This window comes from Artibeus jamaicensis, unplaced genomic scaffold (genome assembly GCF_021234435.1).
Source record: "Artibeus jamaicensis isolate MK-2021 breed Jamaican fruit bat unplaced genomic scaffold, CSHL_Jam_final contig_3174, whole genome shotgun sequence".
Lineage (NCBI taxonomy): Eukaryota > Metazoa > Chordata > Mammalia > Chiroptera > Phyllostomidae > Artibeus > Artibeus jamaicensis.
In genome coordinates, this window is record NW_026521738.1 from 952,576 (window position 1) to 974,046 (window position 21,471).

General features: G+C 39.5%; 1 protein-coding gene across 1 annotated transcript; it reads left to right on the forward strand.

Annotated features, from left to right (window-relative positions):
* The first annotated feature begins 793 nt into the window (after positions 1-793).
* Positions 794-21,149, forward strand: DUSP11 (dual specificity phosphatase 11). Its single transcript, XM_037130893.2, has 9 exons — positions 794-1,023; positions 2,427-2,502; positions 4,355-4,486; positions 7,889-8,012; positions 11,481-11,541; positions 13,249-13,295; positions 13,573-13,645; positions 13,877-14,062; positions 16,465-21,149. The coding sequence occupies exons 1-9, from the start codon at positions 923-925 to the stop codon at positions 16,658-16,660; spliced, it is 996 nt and encodes a 331-aa protein (XP_036986788.2). The 5' UTR covers positions 794-922; the 3' UTR covers positions 16,661-21,149.
* Positions 21,150-21,471: the final 322 nt, after the last annotated feature.

Here is a 21,471-nt window from a genome sequence, read left to right on the forward strand (position 1 = left end):
TGTGTGGAAATCTTAGACTTCAGCTTCACTGTCATCTCTCTGTTATTTTTTTGTTATTTTCTAAAATGTGAATACATAAAACCTGACACATGATAGGACCCAATAAAAAGCTTCATTGTGAGTGGAAATGTAGGTTAAAATTCTATTTTATTTCTTTAGGGTAATTAAGTGGTATCTTTTAGCGTTTTAAGTTTGCAAGGCCTTCATTCCAGAAATTCTACTTCTAGGTATTTAGATATAGGTGTATACACGTTTAGGGATGTTCACATCACTGCTTCTGTGTAGTGGAGGGCAGAAAACGGAAAATAAATCTAAAAGTCCATCAATATAGAACTGGGTTTTATAAATTACGTTACTTGTTATCATCAGTGGAACACTATGTGACCAAACAACAGAATGTATGTACACTTAAATTGACTAGGGAAATTACAAGACTCTTTGTGGATATATTGTAACATATATGGTGTGCTGCTGTTATATCAAATAGTGCAAATTTGCACATTTGTGCAAATAAATATTTATACCATAATAAGAGTGAATGTGAACACTTGGAAAATAGATGGAAAGACCACTGAAGGAACTGGGGGAAGGAGACTTAAGCTTTCATTCTACGTGCTGTAGTATTTGGATTTTGAAGGGTACATACACGAACTCAAGAACCTGCACTACCGGCCGCCGGCTAAAGAGGGCACTATAGCCACCAAAATTCTGTTTGCTAATCATATTTTCAACCACCCGGTGTGGTGACATCATCACCACGAGCTGTGGCGCGTGCGCATTAGCAAGGAGGCTGTGTAGAAGGTGGAGCTGCGTAGGTTGCTGTGTAGAAGCTTCCGGTGGAGAATATTGTTTTGGCTCTGATCGCTTAGGTCTGGCGACTTTGGCGCTCTTGGCGCTTGCTCAGCGGCACCTTGGGGCCCACATGAGCCAATGGCATCGTGCCCGGGGCGGCTGGGGCCCGGGACGCGTGTTTTCTGGACGTTCCAAGGCCAAGAAGAAGGGCGGAAACCACATCCCCGAAAGGTAACAAGCCTTAGACTCTGGGCGTGGCTCTTCCTGTCTGTAGCTCGTGGGCGTCTCCTGCAGTCTCTGCCCATCACTATGGCCGCCGCGCGCCAGGGGGCTGTGATCCTCTCGCTGCGCCGGCCGCAGTAGCTGAAATGTCCATGCTTTTCTGATTTCTCCCTTTCTTTTCAAAGCGAGGCTCTGGCCATCGCTTCTCGGATAAATGGGGAGGGACTGGTTTCTTAGATGGAAGTGTCAGTGTTAGGGATATCTATCATTCATTACCAAAATAGACTCCCCCCACCCCTTAATTCCAGAAGCTGTGTTCTTGTGGCACAGAAAATGTGAGTAACAGGTACGGAGTTTGAGTGAGAAAACGCCCCAGTGCCGCTGAACTTTCAACCGAAAACGTTGGTTTCTAGAGTTAACAGATCACAACGGGCATACTGTGGAGTTTCCAAACAGGTCTCAGTTGAAAGATCTTTTTCTGTAGGTTCACATGATTAATGTTGAAACTTTGCTCATTTGTGCAGTGAACACTTCATTCCTTTTCTTCATGTCGTATGTTGTTATGTCCCTTTCATTTTATCTCCTGAAAATAGTTTGAGTCCTTCAGTCTCTCTCGGTCAGCATCCTAGTCCAGAACCTGCCTGATCTGTCGCAGTTAGGTCCTAACTAGTGTATCCATATCTATCTACTCGTTTCCTTCTAATCCATTCTTCACACAGAAAGCTTTTTTTAAGAGGTAAACTGGAACATTGGTCATAAACATCACTCAAAAATATTGTTTCAAGAATGAATACAAAGTCTTTACCATGGCTTTTAAGATTCTGTACTGTCTAGAATCCACTCTGCTTCTTCAGCCCCAACTTGCGCTGCTTTTACCTTCCTTCACTTTCTATGCTGCAGATAAACTGAATTAACCTTGGGTCATTCCAGTCACCTGACAGAAGTCAGTATTCCTTTTCACTCAGACTCCTAGCATTAGGTGATGTTCAGAGTCCCTTTTTCAATCAGGTATCCTTCTAAAATATGAACTCAAAGTTTCCTACTGATCTGATTTGTTGGCATCAGTTGTACGAAGACTGAAAATAAAGTGTGAAGTGAAAGGATTGAGTTTAAACTATTTCAGTTAACATGTATATATTAGTGGCACCATAGTATTCAGGACTAGGCTAGTTTTTGTCAGTGACACAGAAGTTCTGGCCGCCTCTGGTCTTAGATCTGCCTCATTTGTTAAGACCTGTGCAGTGTTGCCTGGTATCTGTTCTCAAGATGGGGAAGCAGGAAGAAGGGAGTACTCTTGTATACTAGATGGGCTTGAATAAGTAGAGCAGTAAAATGCAAAGCAAAGAGAAGAAGAGACCAAGGAGTCTTCAATCTGTGTCAGGGAGACGGGCTAACAAAAAATGTATTAACAGGTGGAAAGACTATCTCCCAGTTGGACAGAGAATGCCTGGGACTCGTTTCATTGCTTTCAAAGTTCCTTTGAAAAAGGTAAGCAAAATTTAATTCATTATTCTTTCAGAAATCTGAATTTATCATGTAGAACACTGATTCTCAATCCTGTCATTCTCCACTTTCTCTTTAGCACATGCTTTATTTTTGCCCTTTACTATCATGAAATGAAATTCATTGCAAATGAATTTCAACCTACTTCCATACTTAATTTTAAAGGAAAAAATTAGTGCAATGCTGTAATTATGAGAGGGGACCCCAAAAAACCAGTATTTATAAAAATTGTGTATTATTACATGTTTAAACTTAAGTCACTTTCAAATTACTTTCCACTTGATGCAACATACCTACTGAGACTTTTTTTCCACCACTCAAAACAATTTTGGAATTCATCAATTTGAATGCCTTTTAAGGCATTCAATTTGAACAGCTTCTGCTGTGCTTTGTTTTACTTCTTCCACACTGGCAAACTGTTTACCTTTTACGACTTTTTCCATCTGGGGGAAACAAAAAAAAAAGTGTCACTTAGGGTGAGATCAGGTGGATAGGAAGGGTGCGGCACGGGGGTCATGCTGTTCTTGGTCAGCACTGTGTCGTAAATCACCCTCCATGAAAGCACAAACATGTGCCAAAAAAATTTTGCTGGAGCCAAACATAGCCTCTCACAACAATGCTTGCTGGTACCCTGATGCAGATAGTTTCCTTGAACACTCCCCTAGTGGGGGAAGCCTGTACTACAAGGGACCTGCCTTCCAGAGATTGGGGGGGGGGGGCCTATTTATTCCTTGTTTAATGCAAGGAATAAATAAAAGAACTTATAATTTTTGCATTTCACTATGTAAATGTTTAGGCATGACTATACTGGAAATAAAGAAGTAGTTGGTTACTTGCACCATGAATACAAAAACTGCAAATGCAGACTGATTTAGGTGGGTTATATTGCCTTAGCGATAGGAGTTTCCATGACAGTGAACAGCTCTTAGTAGATTTCCAAATAAAACCAAGTTCATTTTTCACTGGTTAATAGGTAATTACTATTCTGGAGAATTCAGTGTACATTAAAACTGGAGGAAAAATAAAACCTTTGTGTTTAATTGTGAAACGGAGCTAGTTTCTAAGGCTTACATAGTTACAAACAGTTTTTTCACCTCATTGAACATGGAGTAGAATATTCAATAGTCATTCAAGTATAAGACACATTTGTAGGACTGTTCCGATTTGACAAAATGTCTAGCATCTGTGACCACATCTACTGACTGCCAGGAAGACCCTTTGCTCCCTCCATCACAACAAGAAAAATGCAAGGTTAGGGTTTCAGCATGGAAATTCTTAAAATGTTTTTTGGTTTTGTTTTTTTAACTAAGAAAGGAGTAGGTGGGGAAAGTATTTGAATGATACACAGAAAGTGAGAATAGATTCCATGTCTCATTACACTGCCTGTTATAGCATAGGTTAGCATCAGTAAAAGCCTAATTTAAGTGTATTGGGAATTTAATTTGTGACTCATGGGTAGGGGTTCCTTTTTCTCACTGCATCTATTTTTCTGCATCTCTGGACATTAAAATTTGGTATAAAGATAACATACGGTTCTTACATTCATCAATACCAAGCAAGTATTTGACATGCAATTAATACTTAACAATCTTTGTTGAGTGAATAAATGGCTTCCCACCCACATTCGCAGTTACTGGGAATTTTTTCTCTTTTCTATGCAGTTTTTCTAACTGCTCCAGTCCCTACTGCATGAGCACTAAAAGTGGATTCTGGAGGCTTTACAAGGGTCTCTGCTTAGCCCCTCTCCTGTCAGCGTCACAGGGCTTGAATAAACGGATCGCATAACAAAGGATTTTAAGTGCACCTTGTCTGTTTCCTATCTCATCCTCTCTGACAGAGTTTTGAAGAGAGACTTGCTCCAGAAGAACGTTTTTCCCCCTTGGATCTTTTTAACAAAATCCAAGAACAGAATGAAGAACTTGGACTGATTATTGATTTAACATATACTCACCGCTATTATAAACCAGAGGTAAATGGAAATGTTAACTAAAATAGAACCTACTTTCTGATACTATAATAATTCACAGTAGCTAGTATTTATCACCTCAGGCTAAGATGAATCCAAGCGTACTTTCGTGGGTAACAGTTGAAAAAGGGAACCAAGTGGTTTCCTGAACTAAACATTTCTAATTGTTGTCTCAGAATGAGATAAAGACATAAATTAAAGTCTAATATTTGGCAGTAGGCTCTGTGTGTGCTTAAGAAATTCTGTAAGCTACTATGTTCTGTATTTTGAAAATGAAGTAAACTTCTAGTGAGATAAGTAGTAGCCTAAGAGCACAAAGAGGAATATTGATTATGTCATTAGCATTTATTTTAAGCAGTTACCTGCGCATGTGTAATCATCACAGTAAAAGACTGATGATTACTTAAAGGTGTATGCTTTCTTTTCCTATAATTTTTCCATGCTGTACAGAAACCCATCTTTTCTGTTGGCCCACATTTGGAAAGAATTGTCCTCCTTCTGACCAGTTCAGTGACCATAGAAAACAATAATAACATTAACAATAAAAACATGTTAATACTTGATAGCGGTTTGCTATTTTAAAAAGTACTTTGAGCCCTGGCTGGTGTGGCTCAGTGGGTTGGGCATTGTCCCACAAATGGAAGGGTCACGGGTTGGATTCCTGGTCAGGGCACATGCCTGTGTTGGGGGCCAGGTCCACAGTTGGGGGCATGAGAGAGGCAACCAATTGATGTTTCTCTCACACATGGATGTTTCTTTCCCTCTCTTTCTCTCTCCCTCCCCCTTTCCCTAAAAATAAACATATATCTTTTTTATTTTTTTATTTTTCAACTACAGTATTCTGTCTTTTACTCCCATCCCAGCCCATCTCCTGTGCCCCCCACAAACATATATCTTTTAAAACCTAAATTAAAAAGTCCTTTCACATACCTTAGTTAATCTGCACAACAAGTTCTAGCTGTTGAAGTAGTCGTAGGACTGATATCTCCTATTGAGTGCTTATTCTTCACTAAGCTCAGAATAAATGATCACGATTAGGAATTTAACAGATGATGAAACAGGCTGAGAATAGAAATAATGAAAAGGAACTCAGTTGTTCCTCTTTTATTGTTGTAAAATGTAGATTAACATTTACCATTTTAACCAAGAGTTTCCAATTCAGTGGCATTATGTACATTCACGTCATGTGTGTCCATCATCCCTGTCTATAACCAAAACTTCATTGTCATCAACAAAAGCACTGAACCATTAAGCCGTAACAAGTTCATTTCCCCTCCCCTCGTCCCCTAGTAACCTCTGCTTTCTGTGAATTTGCCTATGCTAGGTACCTCGTGTAAGTGCTCATCCATTTGTCCTGTGTCTGGATTATTTCACTAAACACAATGTTTTCAAGGCTCATCCCTGTTATAGCATGCAACAAAATGGTATTCCTTTTCATGGGTGAATAATCCATGTGTATGTATACCTTATTTTACCTCTTCATCTGTTGATGGCCACTTGGACTGTTTCCTTCCTTGGAGCTTGTGAATCATGGTGCTGTGAACACAGGTGTACAAATAGTTGTTCAGATTTCTGCATTCAGTTCTTTGGGATGTGTAGGTGGGAGTAGAGTTGTTAGGTCATGTGGTAGTTCTGTGTTTAACCTTTGAGAAACTGCCAGACTGTTTTCCACAGTGTCCTCTTGTTTTTACACAATTATTATGAGCTTTAAACTTACATAGAAGTCGATGTAAAACTGTGGGTGTTTGTTGTCCATCCATAAATTCATCCAGCTTTGATACTCATTAACTGATACCAGGTTTCATCTACACTTTGACCTGTTTCAACTTATTCCATATTATTTTGAAGTAGATTCCAGATGTCATTGTACCTGTACATTTTGGCATTCATATTTAAAATGTGGGGCTTTTTTCCTAATATAACTTTTTAATATTAAATCTCCAGTCAGCATGCATTTTGTAGTTGTCTTCTAAATCTCATGAAAGGAAACATTTGTAAGACTTTGAATTAAACCCAGATAAGGTCCACATTGTGTTCGATTGTAATATCTGTGGAACCATATCCCTGTTCTTTTATTTCCCCTGTTGAATTTCATTTTTTAAGAATTTATGTGGTTTGTCCCATATAATTTTGATGATCACACCCGCATGTGTGTAACCATATTCCTGAGGACTTGTATTTTAAATTGGTAATTGACCCAGAGGCTTGATTAGATTCAGGCTTGGGGTTTTGTTTTTGTTTTCCACAGCAGTTCCATACCTTACGAGTGTTCTTCCATGGAGACGTGTAAGTGTAGCCTGTTTCTGTAGTGTTGGCAGACACTGATGATTAGTACCTACATCCACAATCATTTGGGGACTTCAGAAATGGCGAACTCTACTGTTTTTTTCATTTATTAGCTGGGTATATATTTTTTCTTTTTTAAAGAAATTATTTGTTTTTAGAGGGGAGGGTAGGGAGAAAGAGAGAGAGAGAGACATCAGGGTGTAGTTGCCTCTCATACACCCCCACTGGGGTCCTGGCCCAAACACATACATGGGCCCTGACTGGTAATCAAACCGGCAACCCTTGCTTTGCAGGCCCACACTCAGTCCACTGAGCTACACTAGCCAGGGCACATTAGCTGGGTATATTTCTGTGAAAGGAAGCTCATCAGCTATTTGGTTGCCCAGCTGTAAGGCATGATTTTTTCATTTAAAAAATTTCAAAATAATGAGTTGATTCACTAAAGTCTCCAGTGATGACCAGTTCAATTGTACTTTATTTATTTATTTTTGTATCATCGGGGATTTCACTGCAGTTACTATTCTTACTGAGGCACAAATTGAGTCCTATCTCTGGCCAGTTGGAGCTTCTCTATTTGGCTCCCGAGTCCTCTTGACACGACGTAACCTTAGTTGTTCCTGTACTTCTTCAGGGGTAACAATTATGTTTGTATGTTTATTTTCATATGAATACATCATAGGTTCACACTGACACTTTCCTATTGAATTCAGAACTACAGGATTTTATTTAACTTGTTCTGGCTATTGTCAATATCTACTCTCTCCCACCCTGAGAGTACCAGCTCTCAACAGTGCCTGCGATTTGCTCTGTTCAAGGTCTTCTGACTCTCTTGCCCTTGAAATGTAAAATGTTATGTGGATTTGTTTATGCAGCTTTTAGTTCTATATGGATTCGTTCACATGCATTTTGCTTTTGGTTGCGTATACCTACTGACTATCCATTCTGTGGTTTTAATGCAAATCTGGTGATACTTCTTGGTTGAAGCAGCTTTGGAAAATGCCTTTTTTATCAGAATTACTGACATACTAAGTTTATTACAATCTCTGTTCTGGCTCTTTTAATTTTTAATTTTTTCCCTGCAAATGAAATAACATACATTTTCATGGTCTTGCCTTTTAGGACTTACCGGAAACTATTCCCTACTTAAAAATTTATACAATTGGGCATCAAGTGCCTGATGATGACACTATTTTTAAATTTAAATGTGCTGTTAATGGGTTTTTGAAAGAAAACAAAGATAACGGTGAGTTCTACTTCTTACCTGAACTTTGTTATGTATTTTGAGTGGGGTTGTGAATTTTTAATATTTTTAATAGCTCCTGCCTTAGTCCTATTTGATAATGTGGGCATGTCAGAGGGTGGTGATAGAGTAAGGTGTTTGTCCCGTTATGGCTACAAATAAGCAACTTAGTTTGTAATGCGAGGTTAGTGAGAAATAGGAGCTGAGCTAGCTCATCTCTTTTTTAAATATTTGAATGGGAAATGTATAATATAAAAATGTTCTGTTGTCTTACTGGTTAAGAGGTGATCGGTAGGTGGAAGAAAGGATAGAATCTCAGTGTTTTGGAATGTGTAAAAACAGGAAAAGGAGGCAAAGGTTGAGACAGACCTTTTAAAATTTAAAAAGGTTTGAGGTGAGACAGACCCCTAGAAGCAGAAGAAAATGGAGTGGAACAGTGAAGTTGTGTCTTCATCGTTCATATTTGAAACATTTCTGCTGTTTTTCCACTCTGGGTACAGGTGAAGGTCATGGCCACCTCTTATTCTTAGTTTTCAGACAGGAAGAACTAAGGAAGAAGAACAGGAAGGCTGGTGTTTGCTTGTTTCTGCTTTAAGATCTACTTGACTCTGTTTGAAAACAGGTCTTAATAGCTTCTGCATTTAAAGGACCCATTGCCTTTTCCTGGCACCTGGCTATCAGAAGGAATGTGATGTTTGCCATGTTTTAAGACTGGGGAATCTTTTCTTTGGAAAGTCACACACCCACAGGACCGAGTGTTCATTTGTTCTCTTTCTACATTTAGCTTAATATACTTTATTAAGTAAATTTGAGATACAAATGTAAGTTTAAATATAAAGAAGCAGAGAGTAAGGGAGAAAGAATAGAGACTGATGTGGGAAGATAGGGGATGGAAGGAAAGAGAGATGGAATCAGTGGTTTTTAAGATAAAATTTTCAAGCTGTTACCTGGTCACTTACTGTAGGCACTAGTTCTTAAATATCTGAGCCCTGGTCACAGGTCGCTCCTGTACTTTAAGTCGTGAGAGGCTGGACTTTGCCTGTGATAACCACAGAGTCTACAGGCTCCTTTGTGTGGAACTATTATGAAGTGTCCCATCTGTTTCCGGGAGGGCTAGAAGATCCACGGGGGTGTATGAGAACATGTTTGCAAGTATTGGTTCTTTACATACTACACCGGGTATACTCCGTTGCATGGTTGACTTGATGTTGGTCTCCTGCTTGTGTTATGCTGACTTCACTGTGTCTGGCAGTGCTCCTTGCCATGACGGTCTCAGGACCTGACTTATGATCCATTTGGCTACCTCTGCTGTGAGTCCCTCTACAGATTCTAGGCTCACTGATGAAGAGGAGGACCCTACACAATCCATCCCCTAGAACCAATATACTCAGAAAATAAATTGATTTAGTAAACACTTGACGGCCTGTTGGGTTTATTGTTAGGGTACAAGGATTTAGAGGTGAATAGCAGTCTTTGTTCACTAGAACATCAGTTATCTTGGCAGGTAAACATGTAGGAAGTATAAGTACTTAGTTATAATAAGAATAAATTATATGGTCTGAGAATATAGAGAGATGGAGGAAGGCCTTTCTACTTAAAGGAGTCAGTGTTTGAGTCAGTGTTTGAGATGGGCTGTGGGGAGCAGGATTTGGCCAGAAAGAGGAAAGGACAGCTTACGTGTTGGAAATGGTCCAGGACCTGCACAGCTTGAATCTGTGGCAAGGAGAACGCAGGCTCTGGTGCCACTAGAGGGTAGAGGGAAAGGGCATAATTCTTCTGTTCATATTCCACAAATATTTATATGTGACACCTTCGAAGGTGAAGACGTTGATCTAGGAAGTAGGAACAGAAGGAAGTTCTTGCCCTTATATACTTCACATTCTAGTGGGGGAGAGAGAAATAAAAAGTGAATATGCAGAATGCCAGGTGGTGATAGTGCTTCGTAGAATAAGAAAACAATAAGGAGGTGAGGGGGTGTGGTGGGTGATCAGGAGAAGCTACTCTGAAGATATCATTTAGCAGCGCCTTAATGGAAGGGAGGAACCGAGCCATTGGGTATTGGGGAAAGACTGTGCTGGGTAGTATTCTAAAGGGAGAGAATGGTAGGTGTAAAGTCCCTGAGGCACGACTGTCATGACATCAGCACGTTTGAGCAATAGTGAGGAGGCCAGTGCAGCTGGAGTGGGGAGAGTGAGTGAGATCAGAGCCATAGAAAAGGGGATCAGAGAGGTCGGCATGGGGGCGGGAGTGAGGTGGGCCATGTAGCAAGTCTTTGTAGGTTGCAGTTCAGACCATTGTGGACTTAGAGTTAGACAGACGGATTGCTCTCCTTTTATTAAGAGTTCTAAATGCCATCCTAAATGTTTGGGCTTTATTCTATGCAAAATGAAGATTTTTCAGCAAGGGAACAACCCAGGCAAGTGTATACTTTAGAAAGCATCTTCCACATGCAGGTTGCATTGAAATAGAAGAGGTGAGGAGTAGGGCGGTAGTAATCCAGGTAGGAGATGATGAGCGCCCTCCTACCAGACAGTGCCTAGTCAGCGGCATACATTGTGCAGAGGTCAATTACATGTTTTTTATTTAATTTATCACAGAATGTTTTTAAAATAAGGACTAAGGCATTCTGTGGCATGGTTGGGAAAATCTTAGACATGGTTCTCGTGTTGGTTCTATTTTCCCGCTGTGTAGTTCAGGCTTACATTTCCACATCTGACTTTCACTATAAACTATAAACAGACTTCACAGGGCACATAGGCCTCTGGCAGGTGAGGATCAACAAATGGGGGATGGACATGCCTTGGGAACACAAGAGCACTGCAGAAACTGTCCTTTTTAATAATCGGTGTTAAAACTGATGGCATTCCATTCGTTTCACTTAGACAAATTTCAGTCTCCTCATTGCCTGTTTTTCTTTAACTCCCCTTTTCTGTAACTGATCAGTTACTGATGAGCATTCTGCAGGGTCTGGCAGAAGTAAGGCCTGCTTGAGTGTGTTGGTCAGGTACGTGAAAGTCTTGCGTGAGATGGGCAGCAATTTGAACATGTCACCTAAAATGTCACATGGTGTGCTTGAGTTGCTATTGTTATGTTACAGAATTTTATCCTTATGATTTTGTAATAAGAGATTTTGTAACAGAAGGGGGCCTTATTTGGGCCGGACCCTGTAAACTAAGACAAAAGGAGTTTTCTCAGGGGAGTTGCTCTCAGTACCTGACCAGGCCTTCCCCATCTTACACTGTTGCATCTAACTGGGGACTGTGCCCAAGTTCCCAGAGACAATGAGTTTTGACTTTATATTACATCATTCCTTAGAATATGTTACTAAAAAACCCTATTTTTCCTCAGGTGTTATTTCTTTCCAGGTAGTTGTAGTGCTGTGGTAACTAATATGTTACTCTGCAGAAAAGTGTGTAACTTGTTTTAGGGCATTTACTTCATTTATTTAACTGTACATTTCCTGTTTCATAGACCGACTTATTGGTGTCCACTGTACCCATGGTTTAAACAGGACTGGCTACCTCATCTGCAGGTGAGTTCCTAACCCCAAGAGGCAGACCATGCCTAAGTTGTTTTAAGTAGGAATAAAAACTAATTGCAAAAATGCAGTTAGTATAGAAATATATGAAGCAGAAAGCAGTATTGCCCCTCACCCAGGGATTACCACCAGTAATAATTGACTACATGTTTTTTCAGAATTTCACAGTGTAGATATAAGAATATACATGTAATTTAATGGTATAATATTCAGACATTCTGTTTTATGTTTTTATTTTATATTTTAATACATGGTGGAGATGAATACTTTCATCTTCCTTTGAAAGTATTTGGAGACCTCATTCCTTTAAATGGCTGCATTTTTCCTTCCTTTAACTGATGTACATAAAAATCAGAAAATTGATGTTATAAAGTATTGAAATAATAAATATTCCTCTGAGTAGATCTTTGAATATATATGCTATTGTCTGAGAGACAATTTCAACCAGGATGGAATTTCTGAATCAAAAAGTTTATGTCCTTAGGCTTTCTTGTGGATGTTGCTACAATGTACCGATTTGTGTTTGTTTATTCAGAAAATATGTGTCTAGCATCTGTTATGTGTAAACACTGTGCTGGGTGCTAGCAAAGAGACTTGTGAAACTGTGACCAGAGAGACGTGACCTGGATCCAGCAATTTAGAGAATAATTCCAGCAGTTACTCGTAATTCCAGCAATTGCTCGCACACGCATCTACAATGACAACTTTAACAGGTGCCCAGAAGGAGAGGGACATGGTATTACGAGAACATATCAGTTGGGATAACTTGACCTCATCATGGAGCTTAGAGAAGGTTTTCTTGGGGAGAGTTGATCTGATACCTAAGGAAAAGTAGGTATTAACAAGATAGGGTCATGGGGGAGAGAATTCTGGGCACAAGGAGCAGGACAGGCTCTATAGCAGGAAAGCATGTGCTGTGCTGGAAGACCTGGCTAGGGAGGCTGTGCCATGGAGGAAGAATGGCATTAAAATGAAACTACATCATGCAGGCCTGTGTTGAAGTTTTAGGTTTTAACTTAAGAGCAGTAGAAAACCATTTAACTCTTTTCATTGAGGGCGAGTTAGTGTAGAGGATAATCAGTCTGCACTGCAGGGGCACAGAGTGGAAGCAAGTAGGCAGGTGAGGCTTGTGTAGCAGTCGAGGCATAGCGGTGGCTTGGTCCAGGGTGTGCAGGTCATTCTGGTGGGAAGATGTGGACATACGCCAGAGTGTGTATGTGATATCACTGCTAGGGTGGTGGTGGGATGGAGAGAGATGAGGGTAAGGAAGACATGGCTGCAGTGATGGAGAATGCTAAGTTTCCTGCCCATGCAGTCAGTTAAGAGTATTTTTGAGATATGATATCAATGTTTCCCCAACTTGTCTTTTGCTATTTGTTGATTTCTGATAAATACTCTTGTCATATTTTGATACAAAATTACTTGTATCTTACCAATATCTTTTTAACCCTGGTGAGTTGGTTCTGTGTTTTCTACTCTTAGTAATTAAATTGTGTTAATGTAAGTCATTTTATTAATAGATTTCCTAAAGTTGGTTCACCCTTGCATCCTTAGCATAAGGCTTTTCATGATCATGGTGTGTCATTCTTTAATAATTACTGGATTAGATGTATGATATTTCCTTAGGATGTTTATACCTGTATCTGTAAGTGAAATTGGACCTTTTCTGCAACAAACTTGATTTTTATGTTGTTTTGTTAGATATTTGATTGACGTAGAAGGCATGAGGCCAGACGATGCAATTGAATGTGAGTATGAGGGTTATCGCTATTTTTTCTTTTTATGAAAGTGGAAGGTGGAAATGTGGATGGACTTTTCCCAAATTTTGGGAAGAGAGAAAAGTTTGTAATTCATTCATTGTGACCTAAGATAATCTTTTGCCAAAAGTGTATACAGGGATGTATCTGGAAATATTGAGATATAACAGTCGGAATGATTAGTCAATGGATTTCAGCTCTGATCTGCTTTCTCTGGAAAGGATTTGCTTTTTGTACAGCTATTTCTGACAGTTCTTCCACTCCTTAGTATTCAATCGGTGCCGAGGACATTGCATAGAAAGGCAAAACTACCTTGAAGACCTTCAGAATGGTCCCATCAGGTGAGTTGCATTTTACATGTGAAGTTTGTGGTCAGGGAGATGTGCTTTTATGTCATTTAAGTTGCACATAGCCATTCTTCTTGTCACTTATTTACTTGCTCGGGGAAACCTAAACAAATAGGAATGGAGGGAGGATGGGGTTGTTATTTTCATTGGCCAAAATATAGACAGTAAATTGGCTACTGAATTTGGAAACCAGTAATATCGTGTGTAAAAATCATTCTCTTTGAGGGATCGGGAACCCAGTGTCTCCAGATCAAGGGGTTCTGACTACTCATCATACATGGTGGAACCAATCCACACCACTAATAAGGCTGTTCACCAAGGACCTGGGAATAACAGACGTTGGACCCACGGTTACCCAGCACCTTCTTGGCATTTGCACACCCAGGCCCCAGATGTGCAGCAGTCAGCAAGGTGTGTCTGCTTTCCCTCTTTTCTAGAATTGAAGGAGAAGTGAGTAGTGTGATAACTTAGTGTCAACATGCTATGATAATGGTGAGGAATTGACATTTTCTTGCTGGTCAGTGTCAACCTCAAGGTATCGTTTCTTCATATTTTGCCCTTAGGGCTGGAAGATCAGGTGCAGGATGGGAAATATGTGACTTTTCAGAGGCAACTAGGAAAAAGACTTAGACAGTTTCATTGCTTATGAACTTAGTTTCAGCCAGCAATTTGGTATGACTACCAAAAACGATCTTGCTTTCTTTGGCTACGTTCAAAATGGTATAGTTCTCAGATAAGGAAGGTTGTCATTTAAAGAGTAGGTACAAATTATAGCGGAAATAGTAAAAATTCCAGTAGAGGAATTTGCAAAGGACTTGAACAAATAAATCAAAAAAGAATTCTTACTTGGGAAATGGAAACAGCCTCAGTACACGTGAAGCAGCAAGGCTCTGTGCGTCGCCTGCTAACTCAGCAGCAGCCCCGATAAAGCAGCCCCGGGCAGGGGTGTCAGGCTGCGCCTGAAATGCACCCTGCTTCTGCCCTTCACTTGCCGTATGATCACGGGTAAGGTTTCTAACTCTCTATAATTTTTCATCAATCCAGTGACAAGTTTTTTAAAAGTTTTTATTTATTTATTTTTATAGAGAAGGGACAGGAAGGAGAAAGAGAGGGAAACATCAATGTGTGGTTGCCTCTCATTGCCCCCAACTGGGTATCTGGCCTGCAACCCAGGCATATGCCCTGACTGGGAATTGAACTGGCGACCCTTTGGTTCTCAGCCCGCGCTCAATCTACTGAGCTACACCAGCCAGGGCCCAATGACAATTTTAATAAAACCTACCTCATAGGAATTGATTTTCACTATTACATGAACTAAAAAAGTATTTTGAGCGCAATATGAACACTTTCAAAGAGACGTTAGCATTTTTAGAAGATGTAAATCTTTTTTTTTTAAATGCTATTTGTGTTGCCAGTGGCACTGAAAATTTGTCCAGTCCTTTGCAAAGATAAGTTTAATTCCATACAAAATGCGCATACCTGTTAATTCCACATTTAGTCTAAGGAAATACTTTAAAATACGGAAAGAGTTATATTATAATCATTTAATCAGCACATTTCTTTTTAAATATATTTTATTAATTATGCCATTACAGTTGTTCTATTTCCCCCCTTCATTCCCCTCCACCCTGCACACCCCTCCCCCCCCCCACCATTCTTCCCTTTAGTTTATGACCACATATCTCAAGTTCTTTAGATTCTATATTTCCCATACTATTCTTGCCCTCCCTCCATCTATTTTCTACCTACTGTCTATGCTACTTATTTTCTGTACCTTCTCCCCCCTTCTCCTTCTCCCACTCCCCTGTTGCTAACCCTCCATGTGATCTTCATATCTATGGTTCTGCTCCTGATCTAGCTGTCCTCTTAGTTTGCTTTTGTTTTAGGTGTGGTTCTTAATAACTGTGAGTTTGCTGTCCTTTCACTGTTCATCTTAATCAGCACATTTCTAAAACCTTTCTTCTACTTTTCAGACATTTGAATGGGTGCTCAGGGTACAGTAGTACATTCAGAGATGTTGGTCCCAGCATTATTTATAGTAGTGAAAAAGTAGACAGTGGCTTCCATTTCTAACAGAGAAGAATAGTCGGGTAAATTACGTCCATACTATGACATTTTATAAAGCCGTGAAAACTGATAGCTCACACAGGATAAGTAAAAATAATATTGTAATTTCACAATTTCAAAAAAAAGATGCTGGGGGGAGATTTTTGAAAAGGAAATATTAACCAGTCTAATTAGATTAGGTAGGATTGAGAGAGGATTGAGGTTAATTTTTCTTTCCTGATTTCAAATTTTCTTTTGTATGATTATATTACATTTATTGATCTTGCTTTAAATCTTAATTTTCCAAATTTGTTGCATATACTATTTTTAGAATGTCTATACTTTATAATTAATATATACACATATATTTATAAAATGAAAGCAGCTTTATGTTTTCAGGAATAATTAGCTTGCTCTGTCTCATGTCATTCTGCCAGACTTGGAAAGAAAGTATCCGATTAGAACAGTATGGGCATTTATCTCTATAGGGAAGGAGAGAAAGGCTGCTGGGAATCTACTGTGTGCTGAGACAGTGTGGTAGATCATTTATCTGTATTGTCTTACTTTACCTTCAGAACAACTCATGAAGATAGAAGGTGTTATTAGCTCTATTTTATAAAGAACTAAGAAATCCAAAGATTTAAGTAATTTACGTGCTAAGGTCATACAGGTAGAGATCATTAGAACCAGTGTATTTATGTATCATTTACAAAGCTTATTATATATGTTCTTAAAACTAATAATGGTTTATTACTTTTTGTTGTAAGAAACTTTTCACAGAATCGAAGCTTTTACCAGAGACACCATAACCCTCCTCCTGGCCCCCCTGGAGAGGACTGTTCACAGAGGAGATTCTCTTGGAGCGTACGGCCAGATGCCAATCACGTAGTCCAGAACAAAAGGTGGTGTCCTGGCAGTTACTATGGGTTTTCCTATCCAGCTTATTATGGATGGACTGAGTGACGCCAACCTACCCTGGAAATCTGTCTGGAGACCTCAGGACTGAAGACAGCTGGAGTGACCCTAAGGTTGGGTCAAATGAGGTTTATAATCTATTTTTCCTCCCTTAAGTTCAAACTTAAGGGAAAGTTATATTAATACTGGACTCTATGCTGATAAATTTGCAGTATTTGAAATACTGAATGAATTAATCTGTTTTTCCAGGCTTAAATTTTTTTAAAGGAAAATGTTATTTTAGAACTCAAAAAGTAATAAAGAATATCATATCCATGTACCTAATTTTTAACAATGCTATGTTTTCTATGTATTTCCTTTCTACTAGACTTGTGATATGAATGTGTGCATACAAAAATTTTTAGTTATGTTCTGTTTCGTCTTTCTCTGTTTTTGACCCAATCATCAAGGTTTCTTTTTTTACCTAACTGTTCAAGATTTCTATTGAAATTTACCTAGGAGACAATCTCTTTGGAACCTAATCACAATTTGCAGTTAATGGTGGTATTTTGTGAGGAGGCATTTGTTTCTTTGGCAGGCTGTTGTGGGGTTGACCAGCCTCCTTTCACTGAGTTGTCATGTACACTGTCTAAACACAGGAGTGGATGGACTTGTAGGGATTGTCTGTCGGCTGGGCAAGAGACTGATAAACCAGAATGTTGGTTGATCTACCTGACAGGGTCATTGTTATCAACTGTGAAATGACTCAGAAAACTTGAAAACTTAACAGACTATGAAGATTACTTAATGAACAGAATAAGATACGACATTTAAAGCCTGGGATATTGGGAAGACTTGTGTGGCTCCTTATGTTTGTGCTTTTCAGTTGAACATAACTTACTGGGGTCTCTCTCCACTTGCCTGTCACAGTGGAGCAGTACTCTGACTTTGACTTTTCTAAGTTGTCTCTTTTGCTGCTGTACCTCTAGACCACACAGGTGGACCACTGGGGTTGGGGGGGTGGGTGTTGATTATTTTTAGTTGCAGAGGAAGCCAGAACCTTTGCTTAAGAAAGTTTCATACCATCATGACATCAAAAGCCTGGGTAGATATTTGATGAATATCAGCTTCATTTTTTTAAAAATTCTATTTATTTTAAATATTTTATTTATTTATTTTTCGAGAGAGGGGAAGGGAAGGAGAAAGAGTGGGAGAGAAATATCAATGTATGGTTGCCTCTCATGCATCCCCTGCTGGGAACTGGCCTGCAACCCAGGCATGTGCCCTGACTGGGAATCGAACCACGATACTCTGGTTCACAGGCCTGCGCTCAATCCACTGAGCTACGCCAGCCAGGGCTTTGGCTTAATTTTTTTAAAGCCTCTTATTTTGAACATTTGTATTAGAATGTCTTTTATTAAATGTGATAGTTATTTCATCTGTTCTCTTTTACATGTGAAGGACATGTTGAACCTGACCTTAAGGACATGCTGCAGCTCAACTACTCCCCTGTATGTGTCTCAAGTTGCTAATCCTTCATCTAAGTTGAAGGATGGCTCATAAGGTTTTTCTTTGCCTGCCACATTTAACAGAGATGCAAGGGCTGTTTCGAAGAGGCTGGTCCTGGGGACTTATTCCCCAGGATACTCAAGAAGGCTCCCTGGGGAAGAACAAGCAAGGGCAGTGACGGCAGTCCAGCCAGTCTACTAGCTCAGCAGTTTTTTGGCAAGCAGTTTCTCAGGACATTGCCAGCAGAAGGCCTGTCATCCAGACACCTTCAGAAGACCTTTCTTTACCCTATTGTCCCCTTTGTCCCCATCCACTTCTGTTTCAGTTATCAGAATGGCTTGTTAAAAACTAGCTCCATTTGCTCTCTTGTGTCTCATTTACTCTTCAACACTCTAGCTCTGGCTTTGGCTCGCAGTACACACCACTGAGCGTTTTCTAGCAAAAGGGACCAGAAATTCCCTTTTTAAAAGGTCTTTAGTGTTCTATTTAAACTTTTAAAATTTATTTATATTTTTTTTTTAAAGTAAGCACTTTAAAATTCAAATAGTTCTACTAAGATTAGCATGAAAAAGAAGTCCCCAGTCACCACCCCACCATACCCAATTATCACTCCGCAAAGGCAGTCACTGTTTTTATGTTCTCTTCTAGTATTTGCTGCTTTACTTAAATACTGTGCTTATATTGCCACTTCTTGATTTTTCAATTTGTGGTGTTATCTACTAACTACTTACCATGGAAGATAAGGATTTAGCTTTTTCACATCACGTACCCCACACACACTTTTGTTAACCTCAACTTTGCAGTGTAGTTATTTCCCACTTGCACTGAAATCAGTATTCTAAGTTCAAGTTTTTTACTAGGTGAGCACCATTCACTCTGAGCCCTGGTATACCATGGTTATGTTTCCTTTCTTAGGCCATTTTTGTCCCCCCTCATTCTTGCCTCACTTGTTTGCCTTTTTCCTGTGGACCTACCACTAATCCATCCCCCAGATCTCTGCCAGCACTGTAACATTTCTTTTAATGTGGTTAGGATGAACACATTAGATTCTTTTCCGTTTGTAATCTTTCCTGGAATCCTCCTGGCCTATTTCAGGTTGGGCGTTCCATTAGTTTGCCACAGCTGCCATAACAGAGTTCCACAGACTGTGTGGCTTAAACAACACTTACAGAGGCCAGAAGTCTGAGATCAAGGAAGGTATCAGCAGGGTTGGTTTCTTCTGAAGCCTTTCGTTGTTTGTAAACGGCCCCCTTTTCCTTGTCCTCATGTGGTCTTCCCTCTGCGTCCATCTGTGTCCATACTTCCCCTTTAAGGATGCCAGTCACATTGGATTAGTGCCCACCCTTATGAACTCATTTACACTTATTTCCTCTTTAAGGACCCTATCTCCATATATAGTCACATTCTGAGGTCCCAGGAGTTAGGATGACTATGACCTGAGTTTTGGGAAGGTACTACCCAGGCTGTGATGGGCACATCTCTACACCTGGGGCATAACTCTTGTCCTGGGATTTCTACTCACCTTCAGCCTGGTCATTTCTTCTGCCCACCTCTATTTCCTAAGCCCCATAGCTATTGCTTTCATGTGTTTACTTCCCTGTTTGGTAGGTTATATGCTTCTGTAGATTCCCAAGGAGGGTTAATAGGCTATACATTTTTTGAGCCTTTGCATGTCTGAAATGGGTTTATTTTATTCTTTCACTGCACTGATAATTTGATAGGCTATATAATTGTAGGTAGACACTTTTAAATGCATTTTACTTAGTTTTCCACATTTGCTGCTGCTGAAACCCTGTGCTGTTCTAATTCCAAACGTTTTATCTAGGGACCTGTAATTTTTCTCTCTGAAAGCTTTAGGATCTTTATCTCAAAAGCCCTGACATTCCATGATATGTTTTAGTGTAGGTATTATTTGTGATGTTAGGTACTTAGTGAACCCTTTAAGTCTAGTACTTTATATGCATCTCAGAAATTCTCACTTGATACTACTTTCTTTTTCAGGAACTTTTAGTTGAATGTTGGATTTTCTGAAATGTACCTCTATGTTAATTTTTTTTTAATTTTCCATTTTAACTTTTTTGTTTTAAAAAAACAAAATTTCCTTGCCTGCCTTTTCTATTCTTGTCGATTAGAAGTTCATTATTTAAATTTTGTGCTATATATTTTTTCCTACTATATGTTTTTAATTTCCAAAAGCTAGCTCTTATTTTCCAAATGTTTTTTTTTTTCTCAGTTATGTCACTTTTTAAAAGACAATTAGCCCTGGCTGGTGAGGCTCAGTGGATTGAGTGCCAGCCTGCAAACCTAAAGGTCACTACTCCAATTCCTAGTTAGGGAATTGGGTTGCGGGCCAGTGGTGGGCGCATGAGAGGCAACCACACATTGATGTTTCTCTCCCTCTTTTTCTCCCTCCCTCCCTCTTCTGAAAATAAATATTTTTTTAAAAAATCAGATAATTTTATTAATTTTGCATATTCTGAAAATTCTTTGAAGTTCAATTAATTCTTGAAGAAAGATAATACAAGGCCAATGATGTACATACTATAGGAACACATTTGTGAATTGGTTCTCTTTTTAATGAATGTATTTTTTTTCTCTGAAGTTATCAATTATTTTTAGGTTTTTCTGTTACTGCACCAGCTGTTTTCTTTCTTTTTGTTTGTTGATGCCTGTCTCTCATATTGGAAATGTTCTTGAAATGTCTGATCATCTCTGCCATCTTTCTTATTTCTGATTGAGGTACTCAAAAGTGGATGGAAGCCTTGGTTGTGTTGTGGTAGACTTGTAATAAGGTGATTGCTCAGCTCCTGTTTTGTTTACTTTCCCCTTGCTGTACACATTTGAGTTTTGTTTTTCTCCATTCTGACTGTTTCCCATCTTTGATAATTTTATTGTTTTCTCTCATCTGTCCTTTTTTGTTCCTGTCATTCTCTTGTGAGTTTTCCATCTGTAAACTATCATTTTGGGTAGGGAGTAGAGAATAGGCATGAGATCAATACAGCCAGTAATGAGACTGAAAATGAGCAAATAAAATTGGGTTTTCAGTTTATCCTCAGTCTGGTAAGCTTTGTTTTAATGCATCATTTCCTGGGAGTGTAGGCCATTGAGTCTCCTAAGTCATGATTTGGTCCTATAATGCCAGCCACAAACACTCCTGCAGTGTTTCAATCCCCTCCTCCTTCCTGAAGGCATCTTCGGCACCTCGACTGACCACTGTCTTCGTTTTTGCCTTGTTAGCAAACCTTATTGCTCCCGAGCCTGACTAGAACCCCGGTTACACTGGACCTACGTGGCCCTTTTAGCCCCCGCGTTGAGCCCTCTGTGCCCCCTCCACCTTAGAGATAGAGGAAATATCACACTACAGGCCACAG

What these genes read in the sequence shown, in the direction of transcription:
- DUSP11 (XM_037130893.2), top strand. Translation starts at nt 923, where the DNA reads ATGAGCCAATGGCATCGTGCCCGGGGCGGCTGGGGCCCGGGACGCGTG. An exon ending in GCCAGACGATGCAATTGAAT is followed by an intron (nt 13,296 to 13,572) that starts GTGAGTATGAGG and finishes TCCACTCCTTAG; the next exon opens with TATTCAATCGGTGCCGAGGA. An exon ending in CTTCAGAATGGTCCCATCAG is followed by an intron (nt 13,646 to 13,876) that starts GTGAGTTGCATT and finishes ATTCTCTTTGAG; the next exon opens with GGATCGGGAACCCAGTGTCT.